General features: G+C 42.0%; 1 protein-coding gene across 2 annotated transcripts in view; it reads left to right on the forward strand.

The window, feature by feature from the left end:
* The window catches only part of SLC9A7 (solute carrier family 9 member A7), a 113826-nt gene that overhangs the window by 48783 nt on the left and 39189 nt on the right, over positions 1-25854 (forward strand). For both annotated transcript variants that reach the window (XM_040336295.1, XM_040336296.1), the window contains exons 4-7: positions 13017-13093; positions 22280-22392; positions 23261-23366; positions 25313-25454. In XM_040336295.1, coding sequence (XP_040192229.1) covers positions 13017-13093; positions 22280-22392; positions 23261-23366; positions 25313-25454 — 438 coding nt within the window. The remainder of the gene's footprint in view (positions 1-13016; positions 13094-22279; positions 22393-23260; positions 23367-25312; positions 25455-25854) is intronic.

Raw genomic sequence — 25854 nt, forward strand, 5'->3', positions numbered from 1 at the left:
TCCCACCACCATGCTTGACTGTAGGCAAGACACACTTGTCTTTGTACTCCTCACCTGGTTACCGCCACACACGCTTGACACCATCTGAAACAAATACGTTTATCTTGGTCTCCTCAGACCACAGGACATGGTTCCAGTAATCCAGGTCCTTAGTCTGCTTGTCTTCAGCAAACTGTTTTGTGGGCTTTCTTGTGCATCATCTTTAGAAAGGCTTCCTTCTGGGATGACAGCCATGCAGACACATTTAAAGAACTGTGTGGCGTATGGTCTGAGCACTGACAGGCTGACAATATTTGCAGCAATGCTGGAAGCACTCATACATCTATTTTCCAAGACATATGATGCTGAGCACGTGCACTCAACGTCTTTGGTTGACTATGGTGAGGCCTGTTTTGAGTGGAACGTGGTGCAGCTCAGTTTCAGGCTCTTGGCAATCTCATTATAGCCTAGGCCATCTTTGTGTAGAGCAACTATTTTTTTTTTCAGATCTTCAGAGAGTTCTTTCCCATGAGTTGCCATGTTGAACTTCTAGTGAAGAGTATGACAGTTTGAGAGCAATAACACCATATTTAACACACCTGCTCCCCATTCACACCTGAGACCTCGTAACATTAACAAGTCGTATGACACCGGGGAGGGAAAAATGGCTAATTGGGCCCAATTTTGACATTTTCACTTAGGGGTGACCTCCCTTTTGTTGCCAGCAGTTTAGACATTAATGGCTGTGTGAGTTATTGTGAGGGGACAGCAAATTGACACTGTTATACAAGCTGTACACTCACTACTTTACATTGTAGCGAAGTGTCGTCACATGAAAAGATAGAATAAAATATTTACAAAAATGTGAGACATGTACTCTTGTGAGATACTGTGTATGTGCGATTTATATATAAAAAAAAAAAAATGCACGGTTACCATGGCGGGATCACTCTGGTTTTCGCTCCAGTAGATGGCAGAAGGTGGTCAGACATGGAATTGCAAGCAAAACTTCTATGGTAGCCAGTGTATTGCTAAACATAAATTTGCCAATATGTTTTTATGCCTAAGGAGCAAGGATTGGAATACATGCTGCAGACACTTCAACACTGGCTTATTAGGGGAAACTGATGAGATAAGGTTTTCTAACCTGTTTAATGCTATCATTCAGATGGGCTGTATGTGTCCTGAGGGTTCCCCATAGACATTAGCTTGATGGCTTTTTATCTTGTGTCTATGGGCATCTTTATTCAGCTGTGTGAGTGGAGGAGAACATCTGGATGATATCAGGCTGCAGACATGGGCTTTTTCCGACAAGCTGACTATAAATATGGTATATTAAGTGAAAACCTTGATCGCTAATAAAATGTGAAATGACACTCCAGATGCCAGGCTTTTTTAGATACTTGTCAGTTTGGATCCACTATACAGTGTTCAATAATGCCAGAAGTCCATATCATTCCAGCAGCTCCATTGACTTATGCCTCTGATTTTTGCCCCCTACCACCTAGTAGTATACTGTTGGTATGGGAAGCCTTTTTAATCAAAACCTAGATTTAAAATAAAGGAGGGCCAGCAACTGTAGAAGCTGATTGCTGTTTCCATAACAGATCAGTCGTGTTACTATATGTTGGGATAGGGTCTATTATGCGAGATATACAGTATACTGGCACACAGCCTACTATTTTTGGAGTAATGTCCATTTACATCTGTTTTGTGTCCTAGCCCAACATTTCACATTTAGGTTTATTCCCAGATCGATGTCCTGAGGACCACTCCTTTCCTACAACAATATATAAGTTTGCGCTATACGCAATCAACTTTTGTATGTGTTTGCACAAATGTATTAGGAGTTTTTAGTGAGAATTGTATGGCTCCATCATTGAGGTATAAATTCAAAATGATATACAGTTAATTGTAACCCAGGATAACATTGTAGTGAATGGAGTGTATGAGTGACCACAGACCGACATCATTTTTTTTTATTTATTTATTTATTTATTTTTCCTTCTCTATCAGCTAACAGGCTGATTAAAAAAAAAAAAAACGGATTCCCTCAGGTGGATGGGAATAATCCTCCACTCTGTGTCATTATGTTGTAACAGCAGGACTTTGCTGTCAGAATACATGGATCGATTGCAAGCCGCTGATCAACAAGTCTTGCAACATTCCCATTAAACAGAAGTTGATTGTTAGATTGACTTCTGTCAAATGGGGAACATCCATAGGGTGATCTTAATTTGTCTGGTCTGTGCTGAACCTGCAAGCTTCCATCCATTGCTAGCTTAAAGAGAAGGTAAACCCTTCGTTCAAAAACAAATGAAAATCCTGCAAGACAAAGGAATAATCCGCTAGTATGCATAGCATACTAGCTGATTGTTTTACTTGCCTCCGATCGAAGCCCCAGCAACGGTCCATGTCTTCCCCCTCCGGCCGCTGACATGTCCCAGAGTGACTTCCGGGTCTCGCGGCTCCGGCGCTGTGATTGGGTGGAGCCGCGATGGCGTCACTCCCACGCATGCGCGCGATAACTGCACAGTACAACTGAAGCAACAGCACATGGTGCCGTTGCTTCAGTTGGCTTAAGTGCGCATGTGCCGCATGACATCGGCACATGCATATACAGGAATATCTTCTAAACCATGCAGGTTTAGGAGATATCCTTGTTAGCTACAGGTAAGCCTTAATATAGGCTTACCTGTAACATTAAAGGGGTTGTAAAGGTAAAAGTTTTTTTACCCTAATGCATCCTATGCATTAAGGTAAAAAAAACATCTGATAGCCCCGCCCCCCCCACCGAGCCCCCGTTTTACTTACCTCTCCACTCGAAAGTCCCATGCGCGTTCTCGTCTTCCTATTCGGTTCCCAATTGATTGGCTAGGCTGGGAGGATTGATAGCAGCGCAGCCATTGGCTGGCGCTGCTGGCAATCACAGCGGATGACGCGGCGCGCCGGGGGGCGGGGCCGAGTGATACAGTCGGCGGCTATGGGCGCCGCTGTATCACGGGAGCACGCTCGCAAAAGCTTTCCACCATGCGAGGGAGCTTGCATGAACGTGGAAAGCTTTTGCGAGGAGGAGCAGAGACAGCCGCCGAGGGACCCCAGAAGACACGGATCCGGGTCACTCTGTGCAAAACAAACTGCACAGCAGGGGTAAGTATAGCATGTTTGTTATTTTAAACAAAAAAAATCTTGCCTTTTAGTGTCCCTTTAAGTTGTAAACATGGGTTTAGAACCACTTTAAGTGTGTGTGTGTGTGTGTTTGTTTGTTTGTTTGTTTGTTTGTTTTTTTTTTTTTTTTTTTTTTGGGTGGAGTGGAAATGGTGGTGATGTTTGTCTTGATAAAGTCCTGGCAAATGAACCAACAGAGTGAACTTGCTTTTGTACTTGTATCTTGCTAATCTCTATTGCTGTCACTAAGGCCAGGGCTAGGGTTGTCTACACAGTCAACAAAGGGAACCTTTGCAGAAATTATGTTCTTAAAGCGGAGGTTCACCCAAATAACATTTTTATGCTGTACATAGATTATAATCTATCTTTTCATTCCGGCTTCCAGGTATTTCTCCCTGTGGGTGTTTCCAAGCTGAGAAGGCATGTCATCTGGGAGGTCGCCCAGATGATTGACGTCTTTTTCAGCAAAAGCTCCCCCGGCGGATAAGGCCCCGCCCCCCGTATTGTGTAGGCGCGTCCGAGTCACGGTGTTTCCGAAAGAAGCCAAACGTGCAGATCTGGTAGTCGGCTCTATACGGCGCCTGCCGTATACAGTGTAAAAAATAAAATAAAAATTTGCGGACTGTACATGTTAGAAGCCTAAAGAAGTTGTCCTGAGAAAAATGTTATTTGGGTGAACCTCCGCTTTAAGTGGTGCACAATCAGTAGAGACATGGCATGGGCAGTTGTGGGTGGCTAGGACAATAAACTGACAGATGTAACAATACAGGTGTAGCTATCCTAGTACCATAGAAAATGAATAAACTATTGGGCTGACTAGAACTCAACCGTCATTTAACAGGAGAGCGGTAGGGAACAAACACCAGGTGAAGTGGATGCAGCTCCTCTCAGATTAGGTCTTGAGATCCTAATGCACATATAAAAAGCAAACACAAGAGGGTGCCTCCATCTAGGTATAGCGTTATTTAAAATGTTCTTTAAAAAATAAAAAATGCACTCATTATTCAAATGTGGAACAAGGCTTATAAACCCATATAGACCTCCATCAGATCACCGTGAGGCTGCAGAGCTCTACAGGCATGTGGCTAGTTGAAGCAGTTCTTGATGGTAGTACAGCTGTCAGGCATCGGGCTATAACATAGGCAACAGTAGCTTCCAGAGGTAGCAAGATGTCTGCGGCTCCAAACAGCACCTCTCGGCTGGTTTGGTCAAGGGGTGCTCCTGTCTGCCCTGAAACCTGAAGCCACACCCCCTCCACTTTATGTCACTACCCAGCCGAGAGGTGCGGTTTGTACTCGCAGCCATCTTGCTACTTTTTTTTTTTTTATATATATATAAACACCTAGATGAAAGCTTTTTGTAACTTTAATAATAAATGCCAAACTGTAAGCACACAAGTAGCTGTGACAAAATCTAGATGATACATGGAAGGTTGTACCAATACACAGGCAGCTGTGGCTGTTCAGAGACAAATGTGGCAGTACACATGCAGGCCCCAATTAGAGCACACAGATGCTGGGGAAAAATTGCAAATTTAAATGTTAACCATTCGCCGCAAACTCTCTTCGCCGGCGGTCCGCAATCGTGACACGGAGAGGCAGAAAGGGGAGATGCCTATGTAAACAAGGCATTTCCCTGTTCTGTCTAGCAACATGACAAGGATCTACTGCTCCCTGTCATGCAGAAACGACTGCATACGCAAGTCCCACCCACATATGAAAATGGTGTTCAAACCACACATGTGAGGTATTGCCGCTAACGTTAAAGCAAGAGCAATCATTTTGGCCCTAGACCTCCTCTGTAACTCAAAACATGTAACCAGTAAAAATATTTAAAGCGCCGCCTATGGGGATTTTTAAGTAGCAACGCTTGGTGCTATTCCACGAGCGTGTGCAATTTTGAAGCGTGACATGTATCTATTTACTCGCCGTAACTTCATCTTTCACATTATGCAAAAACATTGGGCTAACATTACTGTGTTTTTTTTTTTTTTTTTTGCACAAATACTGTGCGAGATAAAGTTGCAACGACCTCAATTGTATTCTCTAGGGTCTTTGCTAAAAAATATGTATGTGTGTGTGTATATGTATATATGTGTGTGTATATGTGTATATATGTGTTATTTATATATATATATATATATATATATATATATATATATATATATATATATATATAGTGTGTGTTTGGAGGCTCTATGTAATTTTCTAGCAAAAAAGTTATGATTTTTACATGTAGGAGAGAAATGTCAGAATTGGCCTGGGTGGCAAGTGGTTAAGCATAGGGAAGTGGAAAGGCATTTGGGTGCCGTGGCATTGTGCTTTAAGTGATTAATGCTACATGTGAGATTAGTTGCTTCTGCACTGTCAGGGAAGTCATGTGCAGTTCGCATAACTCCCAACTTCTTTATTTGAAGGGATGCCAGTTCCTCTTTTTTGGAACTATATCTATTACTTTTTAGCTATTTAAGTATTGAACTACACAACTTTTCATCTAACCTCTAAATTACTGCATTGGTTATTCTTAAAACTCAATATAAAGGAAAAGTAGGTTGTTAAAAAAAAAACACTTGTGGGTTCAACTAGTGATTTGTTGGGTATACAGTGTATATACATTCTGGCAAATAACTTTATTTGAGCAGAGCATAAAATGATACAATATGAAAAACCTATATATAGGTTATCTATTTTCATTTACATTTATAAGAGGTACTTTCCTGAATGATTACGCCTTTTTCTACTATACTATTGTACATGTTCTGTTGATGGAATTTCGTTGAGAATTATAAAATATTTGAAACACAAAAATCATATATATATATATATATATATATATATATATATATATATATATATATATATATATATATATATATATATATATATATATATATATATATATATATATATATATTATATTATATTTCTAAATGCTCTGCATGCCCAGGGGCCAGGCAGGGTTGTGACATACTTTGTTCTAAACATGTGCAAATGTCATGATCAGATCAACATGTTTAGCCACCAAAGAGACCTTGGAGTGGATAAATTACCTGTGCAGCTTGGCTCTCTTGAGGGGCCCATTTTTTCCCCACAAACTTCAATTTTACAAATTCTTAAAGGGGTTGTAAAGGTTTTTTTTTTTTTTTTTTTTTTTCTAAATAGGTTCCTTTTAAGCTAGTGCATTGTTGGTTCACTTACCTTTTCCTTCGATTTCCCTTCTAAATGTTTTTTTCCCCTTTTGTCTGAATTTCTCACTTCCTGTTCCTCCTCAGTAAGCTTGCCCCCTCATCCAAGCTGTTCTGGCTGGGGGTTAGTCAGCGTGTTCGCCCCCTCCCTTGGGACTACATCCCTGCGGGAAGAACACAGCGTCTCCCCGCAGGGATGTAGTCCCAAGGGAGGGGGCGAACACGCTGACTAACCCCCCAGCCAGAATGGCTTGGATGATGGGGACAAGCTTACTGAGGAGGAACAGGAATGAGAAATTCAGACAAAAAAGGAAAAAAACATTTAAAAGGGAAATGGAAGGAAAAGGTAAGTGAACCAACAATGCACTAGCTTAAAGGAACCTATTTGGAAAAAAAAAAAAAAAAAATGAACTTTTACAACCCCTTTAAAGAAAAACGATAGCAAAGATACCTTGGCACCGGTCTCTCTTCCTTCTGAATCACTGACTCCTTATCTTAGAGTTAGGAAGCATGAGTTAGTGATGTCAGAAGGGAAAGACTGGTGCCAGGGTATCATCTTTTGGTATTGGTGTTCTGTTTTAAGATTTTTAAAAGGTGAAGTTTGTTTACATAATATGGGCCCCTTGACTTTAGATGGCTAAGTTGCACAGGCTATGGGGTTTATTTACTAAAGGCAAATACACTTTGTACACTTGGAAGTGCAGTCACTGTAGATCTGAAGGGGACATGCAAGGAAAATAAAAAACAGCATTTTTGCTTGTACATGATTGGATGATAAAATCAGCAGAGCTTCTCCTCATTTCAGATCTTTCCCTTAGGTCTAAAGTGACTGCTCTACCAAGTGCACTTGTAGTGCAAAGTGGATTTGCCTTTAGTAGTGATAAACTCCGGCGTGCTCGCACAGTGCACGTGCCAAGCCCGCCAGAAAGTCTGCACGGCGCTGCGCTAATCACAGGCAGGGAGACCTATTCCTGATGCTCGGCTGCAGAGATCGGGAAACGTCTCCCTGCCTGTGGTTAGGGCAGCGCCGTGCAGACTTCCTGGCGGGCTCTGCGCGTGCACTGTGCGAACACGCTGGAGCTCATCACTAGCCTTTAGTAAAGCAAACCCCTATTTGTCTACCTCCAAGGTCTGTTCAGTGCATATAAACATGTTAACGTAGAACTATAGGCAAAACTTTTTTTTGGGGCCGTGACATTTACACGTTTATGTCAAAGGTATTCTAGCAGGGGTATTTAGGCTGCTCTAGGGCTTTTTCCGATCATGTAACCTCAAACTGGAATTGCCTAGGGCCATCAGAAGGACACCACTACGTGGGCTAATTTTGTTGAACATTTTGGGTAGTGACAACACTGTTTTGATTTTTATTCCTGCTACAACTATATGGGGATGGGAAGGTCGCCAATCGCTTATCATAAGGCAAGTGGAAGCAATGACCTATCCCCCATAACAGGAAGCTGCATTCAAGAGAGGTTGTAGCCCATAAAAGTAATTATCAGGGACACATTTTTCACAGTTCTACCCCTTATTGTAGGCATTGCTGCAGATATTCTGACTTCACAAAGATGGTTTTGCTTCTGTGCTCTGAGAAGTCATAGCTAGTTGCAAACAATGTGGCCACCAGATGTCACTATTCCACCTAGTAGTAATTTTAGTGCATGCCTTAAAAAGAATACAGAATTTTAAAATGTATTGATTGGCTGTGCCGTTTAGTTGAGAATATTATGAAACTGTAGGTATGTGTTCCTCTTCTTAGGAAGCTCTGTAGATCATTGAGTTGTATTGGTTCTATATTGTGTAAGAAATTTTGTTTTCTACTCCTGTGCAATTGTTGCTCATCTTATTGCACATTATTTTTCATTTTAAAAATCCCCTTCAACTGCACTATTTTGGTCAGCTGTATATATCTATTGTCATGGGTTAATATTTGTGAAATATTAATGCTTACTCAGCTTCTAAACCTATTCTGTATTTAATTTAAAAAAAAAATGGCCCTCCCTCTCTTCCCTGCTGAATTGACTTGGCATTATCTATTCAGCACCTGCACAGCTTGCATTCAGTGTGCAGACCTCTAATCATACTACAGCTGCCATCAGGGCCTGTGCCTCTAAAAAGTATGTGGTGTATCAGTGGGTGTGGACTGGGGGAGCTGTATGTAGCTGGGAGAGGGAGGCTGTTGGTAACGGCACAGGCAATGTGAGGGTGACAATACTGCCCAGATTTCATATATTTTTTTCTCTGTCACCCCATTAAAGGCAGTATAAAATGATGGTAGATACTGGCGGGAACAAATGAGTTACCGGTACTTTTGAATTTGAGGGGGGGGGGGCATACAGGGGAGACGCTTAAAGGCAGAATATTTTCCAATTTCTGGACCCTTGCTTCTAGCTCCTCTGAGTAGATCAGAAGCCTCCCCTTCTCCTATTTAGTCAGGATATAGAAGTAAGCCTCTAAACAGGAGAAACACTTGTGTAATTGCCCTACAAATTTGGCAGGAAACAATCCTGCATGCACAGGAGTTCAGTCATCTTGGCATTGCAAAAATTAGACACTGAACTGTGTGTGCGCAGCTCAGTATACTGTGCAAACAGGCATGTAAGACTCTTTAATGCAGAATGGGCATAGTGTATCTCTTCTGTAGAAAATTCAATCCTGTTTCCTATTTTTGCACACTAAAGTTTCAACTTGTGCTTTTTTTTTATTTCTTAATGGTTGGGGAGGGGGGTATTTGATGAAATATCGGGTCTAAACAGACCCCCTAATATGTCACTTTTCAGACCGAGAAAGGAATGGACACCGATTCTTCAATTCCTTTCTCTGCAGCCTCACTGCACTGGACAATGAATGGGAAGTTCACTTTACAGAGCGACTTCCTGTTCTTCCGCAAACTGAAGCATAGTAGACAGTTTACACAGAGAGAGTTGTGGCTTTAAAAGTGCAGAGGGTTTATCAGTGCCAGGATATGGGGGGGGGGGGGGGGGGGGGAGCAACCAAAAGCTGGCAGAGAGGGAAAGGAAGAAGTAGGATGCACTGTAGGGAGAAGCCACCCAGTGGATTGGTTACAATAATTGTGCCACCCACCCCCCACTTTCAGCACTCTGATCGCACTGCTTCGCTTTCCAACCACCGGTGTATTGTCAGTTTGCTGCCTATCCTAGAATGCCCGGAAGTCACGTGGCGGTCAACTGTGCATGCGCAATGCGTTCCAAACGCAAATGCGATGCGTTCCAATGGATTCACGACAGTGCACACCAGTGAGACCTCTGTCGGCATCCAGGCCCTTTCCTTAACATCCCCGTGGATTGGAGGATGTTAAAAAAAGAGCCATGAGGCCAAGCGAGCGGAGTGAGCCGTCCGAGCGAAGCGTGGACATGAGGCCGACTGGCCACTTTCCTCTAAATCCTCGTCGCCCTGAATGCTGGGTTCGCTGGTGTGCACTGTCGTGAATCCATTGGAACGCATCGCATTTGCGTTTGGAACGCATTGCGCATGCGCAGTTGACCGCCACGTGACTTCCGGAGCATTCTAGGATAGGCAGCAAACTGTGACACTACACCGGCTTTTCACAAGTAGAGGAGGCAGTGGGAGAGAACCCGATAACTAAATATTTGGTCTGTGCTCTAATTCGCATACGATACTGTGTGTGTGTGTGTATGTATGTATGTGTGTGTGTGTGTGTGTGTGTGTGTGTGTGTGTGTGTGTGTGTGTGATATATATATATATATATATATATATATATATATATATATATATATATATATATATATATATATATACAGTGAGGAAAATAAGTATTTGAACACCCTGCTATTTTGCAAGTTCTCCCACTTGGAAATCATGGAGGGGTCTGAAATTGTTATCGTAGGTGCATGTCCACTGTGAGAGACATAATCAAAAAAAAAATCCAGAAATCACAATGTATGATTTTTTTAACTATTTATTTGTATGATACAGCTGCAAATAAGTATTTGAACACCTGAGAAAATCAATATTAATATTTGGTACAGTAGCCTTTGTTTGCAATTACAGAGGTCAAACGTTTCTTGTAGATTTTCACCAGGTTTGCACACACTGGAGGAGGGATTTTGGCCCACTCCTCCACACAGATCTTCTCTAGATCAGTCAGGTTTCTGGGCTGTCGCTGAGAAACACGGAGTTTGAGCTCCCTCCAAAGATTCTCTATTGGGTTTAGGTCTGGAGACTGGCTAGGCCATGCCAGAACCTTGATATGCTTCTTACAGAGCCACTCCTTGGTTATCCTGGCTGTGTGCTTCGGGTCATTGTCATGTTGGAAGACCCAGCCTCGACCCATCTTCAAAGCTCTAACTGAGGGAAGGAGGTTGTTGCCCAAAATCTCGCAATACATGGCCCCGGTCATCCTCTCCTTAATACAGTGCAGTCGCCCTGTCCCATGTGCAGAAAAACACCCCCAAAGCATGATGCTACCACCCCCATGCTTCACAGTAGGGATGGTGTTCTTGGGATGGTACTCATCATTCTTCTTCCTCCAAGCACGGTTAGTGGAATTATGACCAAAAAGTTCTATTTTGGTCTCATCTGACCACATGACTTTCTCCCATGACTCCTCTGGATCATCCAAATGGTCATTGGCAAACTTAAGACGGGCCTTGACATGTGCTGGTTTAAGCAGGGGAACCTTCCGTGCCACGCATGATTTCAAACCATGACGTCTTAGTGTATTACCAACAGTAACCTTGGAAACGGTGGTCCCAGCTCTTTTCAGGTCATTGACCAGCTCCTCCCGTGTAGTCCTGGGCTGATTTCTCACCTTTCTTAGGATCATTGAGACCCCACGAGGTGAGATTTTGCATGGAGCCCCAGTCCGAGGGAGATTGACAGTCATGTTTAGCTTCTTCCATTTTCTAATGATTGCTCCAACAGTGGACCTTTTTTCACCAAGCTGCTTGGCAATTTCCCCGTAGCCCTTTCCAGCCTTGTGGAGGTGTACAATTTTGTCTCTAGTGTCTTTGGACAGCTCTTTGGTCTTGGCCATGTTAGTAGTTGGATTCTTACTGATTGTATGGGGTGGACAGGTGTCTTTATGCAGCTAATGACCTCAAACAGGTGCATCTAATTTAGGATAATGAATGGAGTGGAGGTGGACATTTTAAAGGCAGACTAACAGGTCTTTGAGGGTCAGAATTCTAGCTGATAGACAGGTGTTCAAATACTTATTTGCAGCTGTATCATACAAATAAATAGTTAAAAAATCATAAATTGTGATTTCTGGAATTTTTTTTTTTGATTATGTCTCTCACAGTGGACATGCACCTACGATGACAATTTCAGACCCCTCCATGATTTCCAAGTGGGAGAACTTGCAAAATAGCAGGGTGTTCAAATACTTATTTTCCTCACTGTGTGTATATATATATATATATATATATATATATATATATATATATATATATATATATATATATATATATATATATATATATATATATATATATATATATATATATATATATATATATATATATATATATATATAATTTGTGTGTATATAATATCTCTCTATCTATATATCTATCTCTCTATGGTTGGCTCGGTAGCGGGGGGGGGGAGGGGGGTGACCTCCTGAGTGGGTTCACCACACACTGAATTATACAGAGAGGCAGCTGTGGGTGGTTGAAAAAGAAGGGTTATGGTTTATTCTTCCATATTGCTGGAAACAAGTGCAAGCATCCAAACAGGATAAGCAAAACATAAAATAAACCCTGGCCACTTGGGCCGTCTATCTTCACAACACAAGAACCTACCTATGGAGTCTGGTGCAGACACTGCTGGTCTTCCAGCAGAAAACAATAGTCTTTTTGATTTTCTTATCACACAGCAAAAATATCAACAACAACTTCACCTTCAGAAGTCTTCCTCAGCTCACTGCTCTCCTTAACTCAACAAGCCTCAGGATGCAGCATTCAGTAGTAATCCTCTGGACAACTTATAGAGGCCTTAATTTTCTCATTCTGAACAGCTGAAGCTATCCAACGTCCTTAAACCTTTCTGGCTACCTCTGCAGCCGACACCTGATAGTAATTGGTGAATTTTTTAAACAAGGCAGAAATGTATCTCCCGTCTGTGACCACACCCCCAGATTTACCCGACTTCCTGTCAAAAAAATATATATATATATAATCTCTTCATTTTATTTACAGCTCTGTACTCGGCACTGCTGTACTATTTTTTACACAACTGTATGCCTTGTGTTCTAGACCAGGGGTCTCCAAACTTTCTAGGCAAAGGGCCAGATTGTGACCATTGAGAGTAGAAAATGCCTCAGACTTGGTGATCAGAGTAAAACATTTTTTTATAACGCTGCCTGTGGACGGTAGGAGGAAGAGTGCCCCGTCATTGGCGTCAGTGAGATGGAATATATTTTTTTTTTTTATAGATATTCATTTTTTCTCCCATGTGCAACTGGCCTAATGAGCCGTTTTATTTCTTTATAAACTAGTAAAATCATGATTGATGTTGTGTTGCTCCTAGTTCAATAGCAGGATGTTTACCCAAATAGATTGTACATGTTGAGTTAACAATATGACTTATCTCCGTGTCTATACCTGTTGTACTTCGGTACCTTTTTTTTTTTTTTTTTTTTTTTTTTTTTTTATGCCATGAAAACATAAAATTTTATAAACTTTTGTTCCCTTTTTTTTACAGAGGCACTTCTTCAGGAATATTGGATCCCTCCTCACCTATGCTTTCTTTGGTACTGCGGTGTCATGCTTCATCATTGGGTGAGTCATGAAAGTGTGACAATATGGATGATTTGTAGTCATACAGTGAAGGGCTGTTAGTAAATGATATCTCTGCTAGTGTCTGCATACTGTGCCTCATCCAGATTGTGCGCTGGCAGCAACACTACTATATTTATCTTCCTCCAGCTCTGCAGTTCTCTGACCCTGCAAAAGATTAGTACAGCTATAAATAATATGCAAAAAAGGCAACCCGTTGTGCGTTTCAGAATGAGATCTGGTGTACTATTCATCTTGTGCCTTATGCTGCAGTGTGTTTCCCAGCACTTGTCATTGACTAAAACTTGGATTGACATGAAATACGGTAAATCCTTGTGATGCCTCCTAGCAACCATTCATCTTCAAGTATACACTGAAAACGGTGGCAAAGTACAGATTGATTTAATTGGTTGTTATGAAACCACACATACCTTCCTTGGTATTTCTAGCCACAGAATCCTTCACACTGAAAAGGACAGTTAAGCTGGCCATGCGCGGCTCAAACTGGAAGATTTTATTTCTAAATCGGCCAAGTTTTCAACTCTTTTTTAGCACCACCTGGATTTACAAAAGTTGATTAAAAAAAATCATAGACGCCAGGTGGTAAATTATTGGCCAAATGGTGGCTGCGTTTAATCAGTTGCAGTTTGGGTAGCTGAGAGCTGGAAGTGCTTCCGCTGTCAGAATACAATGGGCAGGAGGGGATATTTTTCCATACAGTTTTTTATTATGGGTGGAGTGATCTGTAGACTTCTCTTGTTCATTAAACGTGTATGGCTAGCGTTATTCTCTCCTTATGGGGGGAGGACAAGAACGCTTATGTTCTGTATTAGGTTTGCATAGATACAGATATTGAGCATTTGCACAGCTACTTGTACTCGTATAAATGCTCCAAAACCTAAATCAAGGGCCGGGACAAGGGGTGAGCCGGTGTGGTAGCTGCCCTGGGCACTGTGGTCTCATGTGAGGCGGGAGGGTGCCACAAGGAGATGGGGGGGGGGGGGATTTGTGTTGGAAGGAGACATTTGGGGGGGGGGGGGGGCGCAGCTATGGGTAAGTGTTGTTCTAGGAAGGGAAATTTGGGGTGTGGTGATTTAGGGGGATTTGTGTTGGAAGGGAGGATAGGGGAAGAATATTTGTGCTGGGACATGGGGGGAATTCGTGCTGAAAAGGGGGATTTGAACTGGGGGGGGGGGGTGTACTAGGAAAACAAAATTTTAGGGGTAAATTTATTTGTGCATTGAGAGGTGAATTTTTTTTAATTTTTTTTTGGTGAGGGGGGATTTCAGCAGCGGGTGGATTTCTACTGGGAGGATGAGGAATTTTATGCTGGGACCGCTGTAAGCATGCAGATTCCCCCACTGCTCCTGTGTGAACCCAGGCTTGTTTTAGTGACTTTAGCCTGAGTCCACACAAGCGCTGCGTTTAAACTGCATGCGATTCAGGCAGGAATCACAATGCAGTCCTGAGAAAATCGCATGTGATTTCTTTGCTGTGTGATTTGAGCCCCATTCATTCTGTATGGGCTCAAATCGCATCGCAAAGGTATCGGTTCTCGATATTTTGGGTACTCGAGCACAAGTATCGGTACTCGTACTCGCCAATACAAAAAACGATATTGGTGTAACCCTATTCTGTATCCTATCCTGTAAGCAGATGGTCTGGGATGACAATTCTGATCTGGGCACTGATCACTTACAGGAAAGGAAGGGTTTCTGGATGTCTGTTGGAAATACTGCACCGTTTTAATCCCCTTTTTAAAAGTATGTAGGATATGATAACCATTTTATAAGCTTGGAAATACATTAAAATCTTTTACTGAATAATGTTTTGTACATTGAAATGGTCCAGCAGTGGTGTGTCAGTGAAAATCTCAATTCCCCTATAGTCCATTTTTTTTCAGATGCTAAAATGTACTGTGGGAGAAGTTTATCAAAACTGGAGCAGCCATGCATTACTACCAATCGATATCTAGCTTTCATTTTCAAAGGCTAACTAAACAAGCTGAAGATAAAAGCTGATTGGTTGCCATGCACAGCTGCTCCAGATTTTTGGATGCTCCAGTTTTGACAAATTAACCCTTAGTATATTTACATGATTTAGTAATGCAGTAAAAGTGCAAAGGAATGTTTTTTAAATGAAGCAGACAATGTTTGAACAGTATAAGACTTTTAATGTTGGTGTAATTCAATGTCACGTATTAATAAAAATGATATTGTGGGCTTTGAGATGGCTGCCTTTTGGCAGGTGTTTTATAATGTACAGTACATACAACAAAAATTATTGTATCAGAACTAGTTAAAAAAAACTTATTTTTGTATCTACTAACTTTGTGACCTGATATGGGTCAGTAAATCTGAAAGTATTTGACACAGGCAACTGGTGTTTTTTTAAGAGGGTTCACCAATGGCAGCTTCTGGATTTATCACACTTCAGGTTTCCTTTAATGTGAACCTTAAAGTTGCTCTACTGCAGTATAAGGCCCCTTTTTTGCTTATTGCGGTGCACAAAAAAGTATTGTTACATGTAGGGATTCAAAGTGACTGAGCTTTCAAAAATGATGGATATCCTTTGTAATGGTAGACATTTAGTTTTTCCCCAGTACATTAAGGCCCCATGCACATGAGACGCTATTACAAACGCCTCTAATCTCAGCTTTTCAAAGGCAAAAACCGGCATTTAAAACGCCCGTTTTTGCCGCCAATTGCGCAGCGTTTTGCCGCGATTTGCGGCGTTTTACCGCGATTTGCGGCTGTCAGCGTTTATCCCCAAAACACTGTAGACCCTCCCCAAGCTCAGAATCAAACTATTTGTGCCGTGTTTTGCCGCGTTTAGCGGCGTTTTGCCGCGATTTGCGTCTAAAACGCAAAAGCTGAAAGCTTCTGAACCCAAAATATTGGGTTTGGAAAAACGGCCCTAAACCCAACTGCTTTGAAACGCCAAAAAATGTGATCGTGTGCATGGACACATAGGATAACATTAAATGTGTTAAGGGGCAGTTGAAAAAAATGCCCAAATGCCTCTGAACTCGAGTTTAGCAGCGTCTCGTGTGCATGGGGCCTTAAAGATTTAATTTTGGTTACAGAATTTCGAAGACACGACTTGTGGTTCTGTTTTTTTTTTTTTCCATTTCAAATAAAAAATTTTTTGAGGAATTAAATATTAAAGTAAAACCTTTCTTCAGGCCAATCATATAGTGGGTATAGAAAATACCCCCCCCCCCCATTTTAAATTGGCAAAATGTGTTGCTTTGCAGCTGAAATTAAGACAGTTTGTTTTTATCCAGCTATTTACTCAGTGCAACTTAACACGTGAAAGATATAACACCAACATGTCGGATAAAAAAATAATCAAAAACAATCATGGAGTTGGAAAAAGGATCACCATCTTTCTAAAGATGACTTGTAAACTCTATCGGCTGTAGCTAATCACCTTCTCTATGGTATGCAAAGCTATTTGGCTTTCAACTGTGGTCATTTTGATTAGCTCAGCAGGAAAAGAGCTTTCCTGGAGCATTTCACTCCCCGGTAGTGCAACTGAAGCAAACCATTAACTATGGGTGATAAGGCACTGTCAAAATATCTCGGGGGATAAAGTTGTGGACAGGCACAAGTCGGGAGATGGATACCAAAAAAATTCAAATACTTTATCAATGCCTAGAAGCACAGTAAAATCTTTTAAGAAGTGGAAGGTATTTGGTACAACATAGACCCTCCCTGGATCAGGATGTCGCTCTAAACTGGATGAAAGAGCCAAGAGGGAACTGGTCAGAGAGGCCTACAGCAACTCTAAAGCAGTTGCAGGAATGACAAAGAGTTGTCATTGTGTGCATGTGACAACAATTTCACAAGTTCTTCACAAATTGGGCTTGTATGGGAGGGTTGCACTAAAAGGCCACATGCAGTCACGAAGATTATGAGGCTACATGGAAAAATTTGTTCTGGTCAGATGAGACTAAAATGTAATTATTTGGCCTCAACACTAAACAATACAGCTCACCATCCAAATAACACCATTCCTACAGTTAAGCATGGAGGTGGTAATATGTTATGGGGGGGGGGGGGGGGAGGTTCTCTGCATTAGGGACTGAAACACTTGTCAAGATAGAAGGAAAATTTAATGCTGCAAAATACCATCAAATTATTGAGGAAAATCTGCCCTCTGCAAGAAATTTGTCAATGGAAGAAGGTTTACCTTCCAACATGAAAGTTACCCAAAGCACACCACAACAATGACCGCACAGTGGTTGAAGGAGAAAAAGGTGAATGTCTTTGCATGTTCTTAGTCAGAATCCAGACTTGAACCCCATTAAAAATCTGTGGAACGATTTGCAAAGTTAGTAGAGACCTATCCCAAGAGACTAAAGGCTGTAATTTATACCAAAACGGGGCCCAACAAAATACTGACACAAGGGGGTGATATCCTTTTTCCAATTCAGTTATTCTGTCTTTGATGGTTATTTTTCCTTCCATGTTTTTTTTTTTTTTTTTCTTCCACTTGATGTTATAAGTGGTACTGAGTAAATACAGCTGCAAAAAGCTTTAAGGGGGGGGGGGGCAGGGATGGGGGGTGATTCTTTAATACCGCTCTTCAAGGACCTTAAAGCGGGGGTTCACCCTTAGAGGGCACTTTTTCCCCTTAGATTCCTGCTCGTTTTCTCTAGGGGAATCGGCTATTTGTTTTAAAATATGTGCAGTACTTACCCGTTTACGAGATGCATCCTCTCCGTCGCTTCCGGGTATGGGCTGCGGGAATGGGCGTTCCTTCTTGATTGACAGTCTTCCGAGAGGCTTCCGACGGTCGCATTCCTTCGCGTCACGATTTTCCGAAAAAAGCCGATCGTCGGTGCGCAGGCGCAGTATAGAGCCGCACCGACGTTCGGCTTCTTTCGGCTACGAGTGACGCGATGGATGCGACCGTCGGAAGCCTCTCGGAAGACTGTCAATCAAGAAGGAACGCCCGCTACCGAAGACCCATACCCGGAAGCGACGGAAGAAGATGCATCTCGAAAACGGGTAAGTACGGATCATATTTTAATACAAATAGCCGATTCCCCTAGACCGAACGAGCAGGAATGTCATAATGTGCTGGTATGCATCACATATTCGTGTTAATTATGTGAAACTTGCCTCAGAATGAAGCACACTGTCATCCCTGAAGGCACCCTTTTGTTCACCCGGTCTTCCTCCTGGATTCGCGGACTCTGGCTGTGGGAGTAGCTTAGGCCGCAATGATGTCGCTTCCGCCATTTACAGCACAGGACTCTGAAGGAACGGCATGGGTATGCCGTTCCTTCAGAGAGCATGTGTCGGTGATGTCACGTTTAGGAGATATTTACAGTGCCTATAGGCTTACCTATAGATGGAAATCCTGCATGGGAGTTTACTCCCACTTTAAAGCGCATCTATGCTGCATCTGAGCACCACAAACCAAAAACACTTTTTAAATAATTTTTAATATTTAAAGCAAACTCTCCCATCCATCCATCCATCTATCTATGTCTCCAAGCTTTATTTTGCTGAGAAATCACTTTGAAAAAACAACCCCTTGCATTTCTGGCTGTGGCCATCTTGAGTAAGGGCAAATCTTCATGTAGCATTTACTTGCTGGAATCCATCTGCCCTTAGTTCAAGCATGCTTGCATGCAGTAGAGTGTGCTTCAGCTGAGGAAACCCCATCCTCTTGTTCCTCGTTTACTGAAGACTTGCTTAAAAGTAATGGAGTTGTTAACCCCCCCTTGAAGGCTCCTGGGATGTATGACATAATTTGCCTAGGCAAGAAACCAGGAAATAATTGAAGAAATAAAAAAAAGTTTAAAAATAGTAAATATGATGTACTTTCCTATCTATTTACGAATGCTAGCCATGTTCAGATTAAAAATCAATGTTGATTGGGATTGTGAAGTTTCAATTTACTGTTCAGTAAGACCCCTTTCACACTTATGCAACTTGTCCTGCAACTTGGGACTCCAGAGTCGCATGACAATTCATTCCCCATGTTTTTCAATGAGTATCATTCATATCTATGCGACTTCAGAGTAGTCCCTGCACTACTTTGGTCCAACTTTGATGGGGTTTGATGACAATAGACCTCATGTTTACACAGACACCTCTTAAAGTGCAGCAAAATCGCGCGACTTTCAGGTTGCACAAGTGTGAAAGAGCTGGGTTCACACTGGTACGACAAACACTCCGACATTTGGGAGCTCATGTCGCATGACGTGTGAAAAATCAATGAGAGCCGCCTTAATGCCGCATACAGACGGTCGTTTTTTGTGATGAAAAAAAAATGACGTTTGAAGTGATGAAAAAAAAACGACATTTTGAAACTTCATTTTCAAAAACGATGTAGCATACACACCATCATTTTGAAAAATGATGAACAAAGTGACGGCACTCTAAAGGGGAAGTTCTATTCGCCTTGAGGCTGCTTTTAGCTGGTTACTTGTTAGTAAAAGACGATTCGCGCTTTTTTGTCTGTTACAGCGTGATGAATGTGCTTACTCCATTATGAATGGTAGTTTTACCTCCCGTCTCAAAACTTGCTTCTGGGCATGTGCGGGTTTAAAAACGTTGTTTTGCCCACACACGATCATTTTCATTGACACAAAAAATGACATTTTGAAAAACGACACAAAAAATTCGAGCATGTTCGAATTTTTTTTTGGTCGTTTTTCTGAAGACATAAAACGACATTTTCCCCACACACTATCATTTTAAATGACGTTTTCAAAAACGTCATTTTTTTTCATCACAAAAAACGATCGTCTGTATGCGGCATAACCGGTCTGACCTTTTTTTAAATCCCTCCCTGTACTGCTTTAAGTCCGACTTTGATCCTATTGAATATCGCTGAAGTCGGATTGTGATTTTTACTGATCTGACTTTGGCATGCGACTTGTGCTCTGATCTTAAATTCCACGCCAAATGGGAAAAAATAAACGGCTTGGGTTCCCCCTCCAAGACCATACCAGGCCCTTTAGTCTGGCATGGATTAAGGGGAACCCTCCATGGCGAAAAAAATTAATACCAGACCCTTATTCAAGCACGCAGCCCAGCAGGTCAGGAAATGTGGTGGAGACAAGCGAGCTCTCCCCCGAACCATACCAGGCCACATTGCCCTCAACATGGGGGGGTTGCTCTGTCTCAGGGGGGGCCTTGTGCCCCTCTCACCCAAAGCACCTTGTCCCCATGTTTGAGGACAAGGGCCTCTTCCTGACAACCCTGGCCGTTGGTTTGCCCGGGGGGCTTATCAGAATCTGGAACCCCAATTTAACAAGGGGGGGCCCCAAGTTTCTGGCCCCCCACCCTGTGTGAATGAGTATGGGGTACATTGTGCCCCTACCCATTCACCTAAAAATAAGTGTCAAAAATAAAACGGTACACAGGTTTTTAAGGTAATTTTTATTAAGGCAGCTTCTGCGTCACTTCCGATTCTCCCCTCTCCGGCCTCCTCTGCTGATGTTTTCTGCCTCTGCCGGTTCGTCTCCACTCGTCTGTTATTCTCCGCTGATGTCTTCTAGCCATCCCCAGTTCTTCTGCCTCTGCCCACTGTCTTCTGCCTCTGCTGGGTCTGGTCTCCCTCTGTTCTTCATATATTGACTCAACGCTCTCTCCTGCTCTAGTGCTGGGTGCGTTACTACTTATATTGGCATGGGGCGGGGTCACTGGGTGATGTCATCTGGAGGCCCATGCTCCTTATGACATCAACGCCCCATCATGCCCTGGCACAAGAACCGAAGAGGGCTAGAAGACATCAGCAGAGAAAAAACGGCAGATGCAGAAGACATCAGTGGAGGAAGTAGAAGAGCCGAGGAGGGGAGAAGAAATTGTAAGCGAGGCCGGAGCTTCCTTAATAAATTAATTTATTATTTTTTGGGGGTGAATAGGTAGGGGTATGTACCCCCATACTCACAGTGGGGGTTCTCGATGAGGCCCCCACCTGCAGACCCCGACAGCCAGGGTTGTCGGGTAAAGGCACTTGTCCTCAACTCACCCCCCCCCCCCCCCATTTTGAGGGCATGCAGCCTGGTACAGTCCAGGAGGGGGTGCTCGCTTTTCCCCACCCCCTTTCCTGACATGCTGGGCTGCGTGCTTGGACAAGGGTCTAGTATTGATTTCGGGGGGGGGGGGGGCGGAACCCACGCGTTTTTTTTTTTTTTTGTGAGGATTCCCCTTACAATCCATACTTGACCAAAGGGCCTGGTATGCGCTCGAGGGGGAACCCATGCCTTTTTTTTTTTTTTTTTTTTTTAACATTTGGCGTGGAGCTTCCCCTAAAGATTCATACCAGACACAAAATACCTGTATTGTCAGGATCAAAGTCGGATACCCGTTCATTGAAGTCGCAGGGCAAAGTCAAATGCAGTCGTATGACACGACACTTATTTCTGAGACCTAGATATGGGACCTCTTCCTGTCTGATGCATCTCAACGATTAAGACTGTCTTCAGGTGTATTGAGTCAGAGAGGAGGTCCCATGTGGTGCTTCAATGCATGTCTCTGGAATTATTAGGGCCAGTTCACACTAGACGCAGTTCCGTACAGTTTTGTGTGCATTTTTTCTGCACTAAAAATGCATGCACAGTGTTCCATGTATTCCCATGGCCCTAGTTCACACCATGCAGTCAGTTTCTGGTGCAGAAACTGACTGAAAACTGACTGCATGGTGTGAACTAGAGCCATTGGAATACTTGGAAAACGCTGTGCATGCATTTTGTGCAGAAAAAAAGCACACGGAACTGTGTCTGGTGTGAACTGGCCCTTAAACCTTTATTGAACTTTGAGGTCCTTGGTGTACAGGTATTTTTTTGTTGTGCAATTGAACAGATTAGCGTAGGCTAGCACAGTTTTGTGTCTCCTACCTGATTTTCGTCTTGACATCAGAGCCATTGGAGAGGATTTGAGCATCAACTCATTCCTATCTACATATGAGCAGAAAAAGCAAAGAGGGAAACTGTTGTTGTTTTTTTTTTTATTTTTATTTTTTTTAATGCATTATGGTAAACATTTTTGGGTTTAGTATCGCTTTACACTAGATTCTGCTTTTTTGGTATCTGTTCCTTTCACGAGACACACCTGGAATTACAACATTTTAGAACAAGAGTTCAAGCAATATTTCTGCTTGTGTTTACCTGCAGTTTCAAAATAAGAGACCCCTTTTTTTTTTTTCTTTTCTTGTTCCTCACAGAAATCTCATGTATGGAGTGGTGAAATTAATGAAGTGGGTTGGTCAGCTTAAAGACCCATTTTACTACACTGACTGTCTCTTTTTTGGAGCAATCATCTCTGCCACAGATCCAGGTATACCGAATAGTGTTTTATATGTATTGTATCTATTGTGTATTCCAAACTACTAGAAGGGCTATGTATATAACTTTTGCCCATTCACACAAGAACTGTCAGAAAATATTGCTTATTTACCAATCAAAGAGCAAAAAAAAAAATAATAATCCGAATAACTTCTCTATAGTAGTGCAGTGTCTCTGTGGTAACCATGCACTGCTCTAGTGACAGGATGTAATAGGAAAAAAATATATATTTATTTTTCTCCTGCAATTGGCAGGCTGCTCTGATATCACTGTATGTCAGTGCCACCAGCTGTTATCTCTGATCACCGACACAGCAGTACAATGTCGCCAGACCAGTGCTGCCAGTCGGTGTTCACAATCACCCCCACACCGGTCATATTGTCCCAGATCACCGCCACACCAGAAAATGCATTCAGGTAATAAACCTTAAGCCTTTTAGCGCCACTTTAAACTTAGCCCACCAGTCTCTAGAGGTTACAATAGCTGCCACAAGTTTGACTGGGCATAGACAGCTCAAAAATGATGATGCTTGGGTTAGGATTAACCCAAATATGTGTACACCTGGTGTCGTTTTCACTGGCATTTACCAGCTTGCTCATTGAGAACGGGAAAAAAATATGCATTCTGCCCCAGGCTGCTGGACAAGCCATTTATGTACAGTGACCAATTCCCATGCTATCAAAGACCTGAAGATAGATTCCCACCCCCCATACTACACAGTCCTAAATTTAAGGCCTTTTTTTGTTCTATAAAAGCCATCTTTTTTGTTGTATTTTTAGAAATGAGAGATTTTCATGATCACCTTTATGCCTAGTTAATTGAGAGCTTACAGTTTACTCCCTTTTATTTATTTTTTTAAGTGACGGTCCTAGCTATATTCAATGACCTGCGTGCGGATGTGGACTTGTATGCTCTTCTGTTTGGAGAAAGTGTCCTCAATGATGCTGTAGCCATTGTGCTGTCATCGTAAGTATTTTGCTCTTGGTTGTATTGAAAATGAAATATTATACAGTGATGTACAATACTACAGTGACTCAGTGGTTACCGGTGTTGGGGTCCTGGCTTCACTTCCCACCAGGGGGCTGTCTGCTTAGAGTATGTATTCCTTTATTTTAAGGCATTTACAGCTGGAGCCCCCAAGCTCCTTGGGTGGATAGTTGGCACACAGAACTATTATTGTAAAGAAAATTTGATGTAGCAGGTTAAACATGAGACTTCGAGGCGGGGATAAATTGCATCATGCTGACCTAAAAGTTCCTGAATGATGGCACCCTTTTATACAAGCACCACCCCCTGTATTCTGTAAACCCCCTTTTTTTTTTTTTTTTTTTTTTTTTTTTTTTTTTTTTTTTGTATTGTATTGTAAAGAAAAGGGAGGCTGTATTGGACTATACTGGCATCGTATGAGCAACTAATAGACAGTCAAATTTATAATGTAAAATTATTTTTATTACAAAGTAAACATTTACAGTAAAATATTTATTGTGACAACCATAAATCAGCTCATCATTAACGTTGTATTAACAATGATGTATACAAAACATCAAATACTGTGCAGTGTATATAAACTCTACATGTTGCATGTTTCGCGGTTGCTTTGTGTCCTTTGTGTATTCCTCAGGAGCCATACATGGGCATATCATTTATTAAACGATGTGTATGGAATATGTCACAAAACGTGGATGCTGCGTCAGGTAGGTGGCCAAGAACCCGGTCCAGGGAAGCAACCCACCCCGGGGGACACAAAAATGCAGGATGACCCACATAAATTGGTACAACCTGATTATAAAGAGACGTCTGTTCTATCCCCACAGTGTCACCTTGGTAAATTGTACATGAATAGCCCCTCTGGGTACAGGGAGGTCTTAACGGAAATTGTGTTGGTGTGAAGGGTAAAATGATATATCCTCCAGCCAGATCTTCCATTACTTCAATCGGGTACTTCCTCAAAGTGAGGGATCATTGGTGACGGGAGATACACAGGCGTCTCCTTAATGCAGCATACAGCATGTACAATATACCAGGGTGACACTGGGGATAGAACCGATGTCTCTTTATAATCAGGTTGTACCAATTTATGTGGGTCATCTTGCATTTTTTTTGTCCCCTGGGGTGGGTTGCTTCCCTGGACCGGGTTCTTGGCCACCTACCTGACACAGCATCCACGTTTTGTGACATATTCCATACACATTGTTTAATAAATTATATGCCCATGTATGGCTCCTGAGGAAGCGGAACCAAGTAACCGCGAAACATGTAACATGTAGAGTTTATATACACTGCACAATATTTGATGTTTTGTATACATCATTGTTAATACAATGTTAATGATAAGCAGATTTCTGGTTGTCACAATCAATATTTTACTGTAAATGTTTAGAAATGTTTACTTTGTATTAGTCAAATTTTGAATGTAAAATATTTTTATCAGTTGCTCCATACCATGCCATGCCAGTATAGTCCAATACAGCCTCCCTTTGCTTTACAATATTTCAATGGGACGAAGGCATCATTTTGTAACCTAAATATACCCCAGCACTGTAATACATTTACGGCTATATATTCATGTTGACTAGACCAAAATTCAAACTGTAGGTGGCCCTGCAAGAACCCCCTAGCTTGACAGAAGCAGATTTAAAAATTCAGCCAGGTAGAAAATGATAGGCCAAGCAGCATCCAATCAGGTGCCCTCATTGTTTGGCAGGGCAACTGTATTTAGATAGGTCCACGGGCTAAATGAGAAAACTGAGCAATCTAAGGCCAGCTATAGTTTAAATATTTATATCCTGAAATACCCTAACCTACACAGTCTTCTGATTCCTTAACATCCCTTGCACCTTATTTTCCTGCTTAATTTAGCCACAAATATCTGCTTTCCCAGATGTAAATGTATAATGTTCTGTTTTTTTTAGGTCCATTGTTGCTTACCAGCCAACTGCTGAAAACATGCACACCTTTGATGCGGCTGCCTTTTTCAAGTGTGTTGGCGTTTTTCTTGGCATTTTCAGCGGGTCTTTCGCAATGGGTGTTTGTACCGGTGTAGCAACAGCTCTTATATCCTTTCTGGGGTTTACACAGGAGTATCTGTTTTATCAAGTAATGCTTGTAGCTCACAGGATTCTTTAACCAGAGAATTAAAGTTATACTAATGACTGTTTTTTTTTTTTTTTTTTTTCCCTGTTTATGCAACTTGCATAGTTACAAGGGGTGTTCCAAGCAATTTATTGCTCAGCTTGGAATGAGGTTTACCTAATAAAACATGGACCCTGGGGCTAAGCAGCTGTACGTGAACTCTGTAATGGAAGCAGCCACCCCCTGACATATGCCACATTACTACCCTTTGAGGGTTCAGCTTTACTGCAAGTAAACAGACTGCCCTGGAACTAGTATGTGGTCCCTAAGCCAAGGAATGGCTACTTCTATTAGAGCTTTCTTATACAGATTTGTTCTAGAT

Source organism: Rana temporaria, chromosome 2 (assembly GCF_905171775.1).
Source record: "Rana temporaria chromosome 2, aRanTem1.1, whole genome shotgun sequence".
In the NCBI taxonomy this organism is placed as follows: Eukaryota; Metazoa; Chordata; class Amphibia; order Anura; family Ranidae; genus Rana; species Rana temporaria.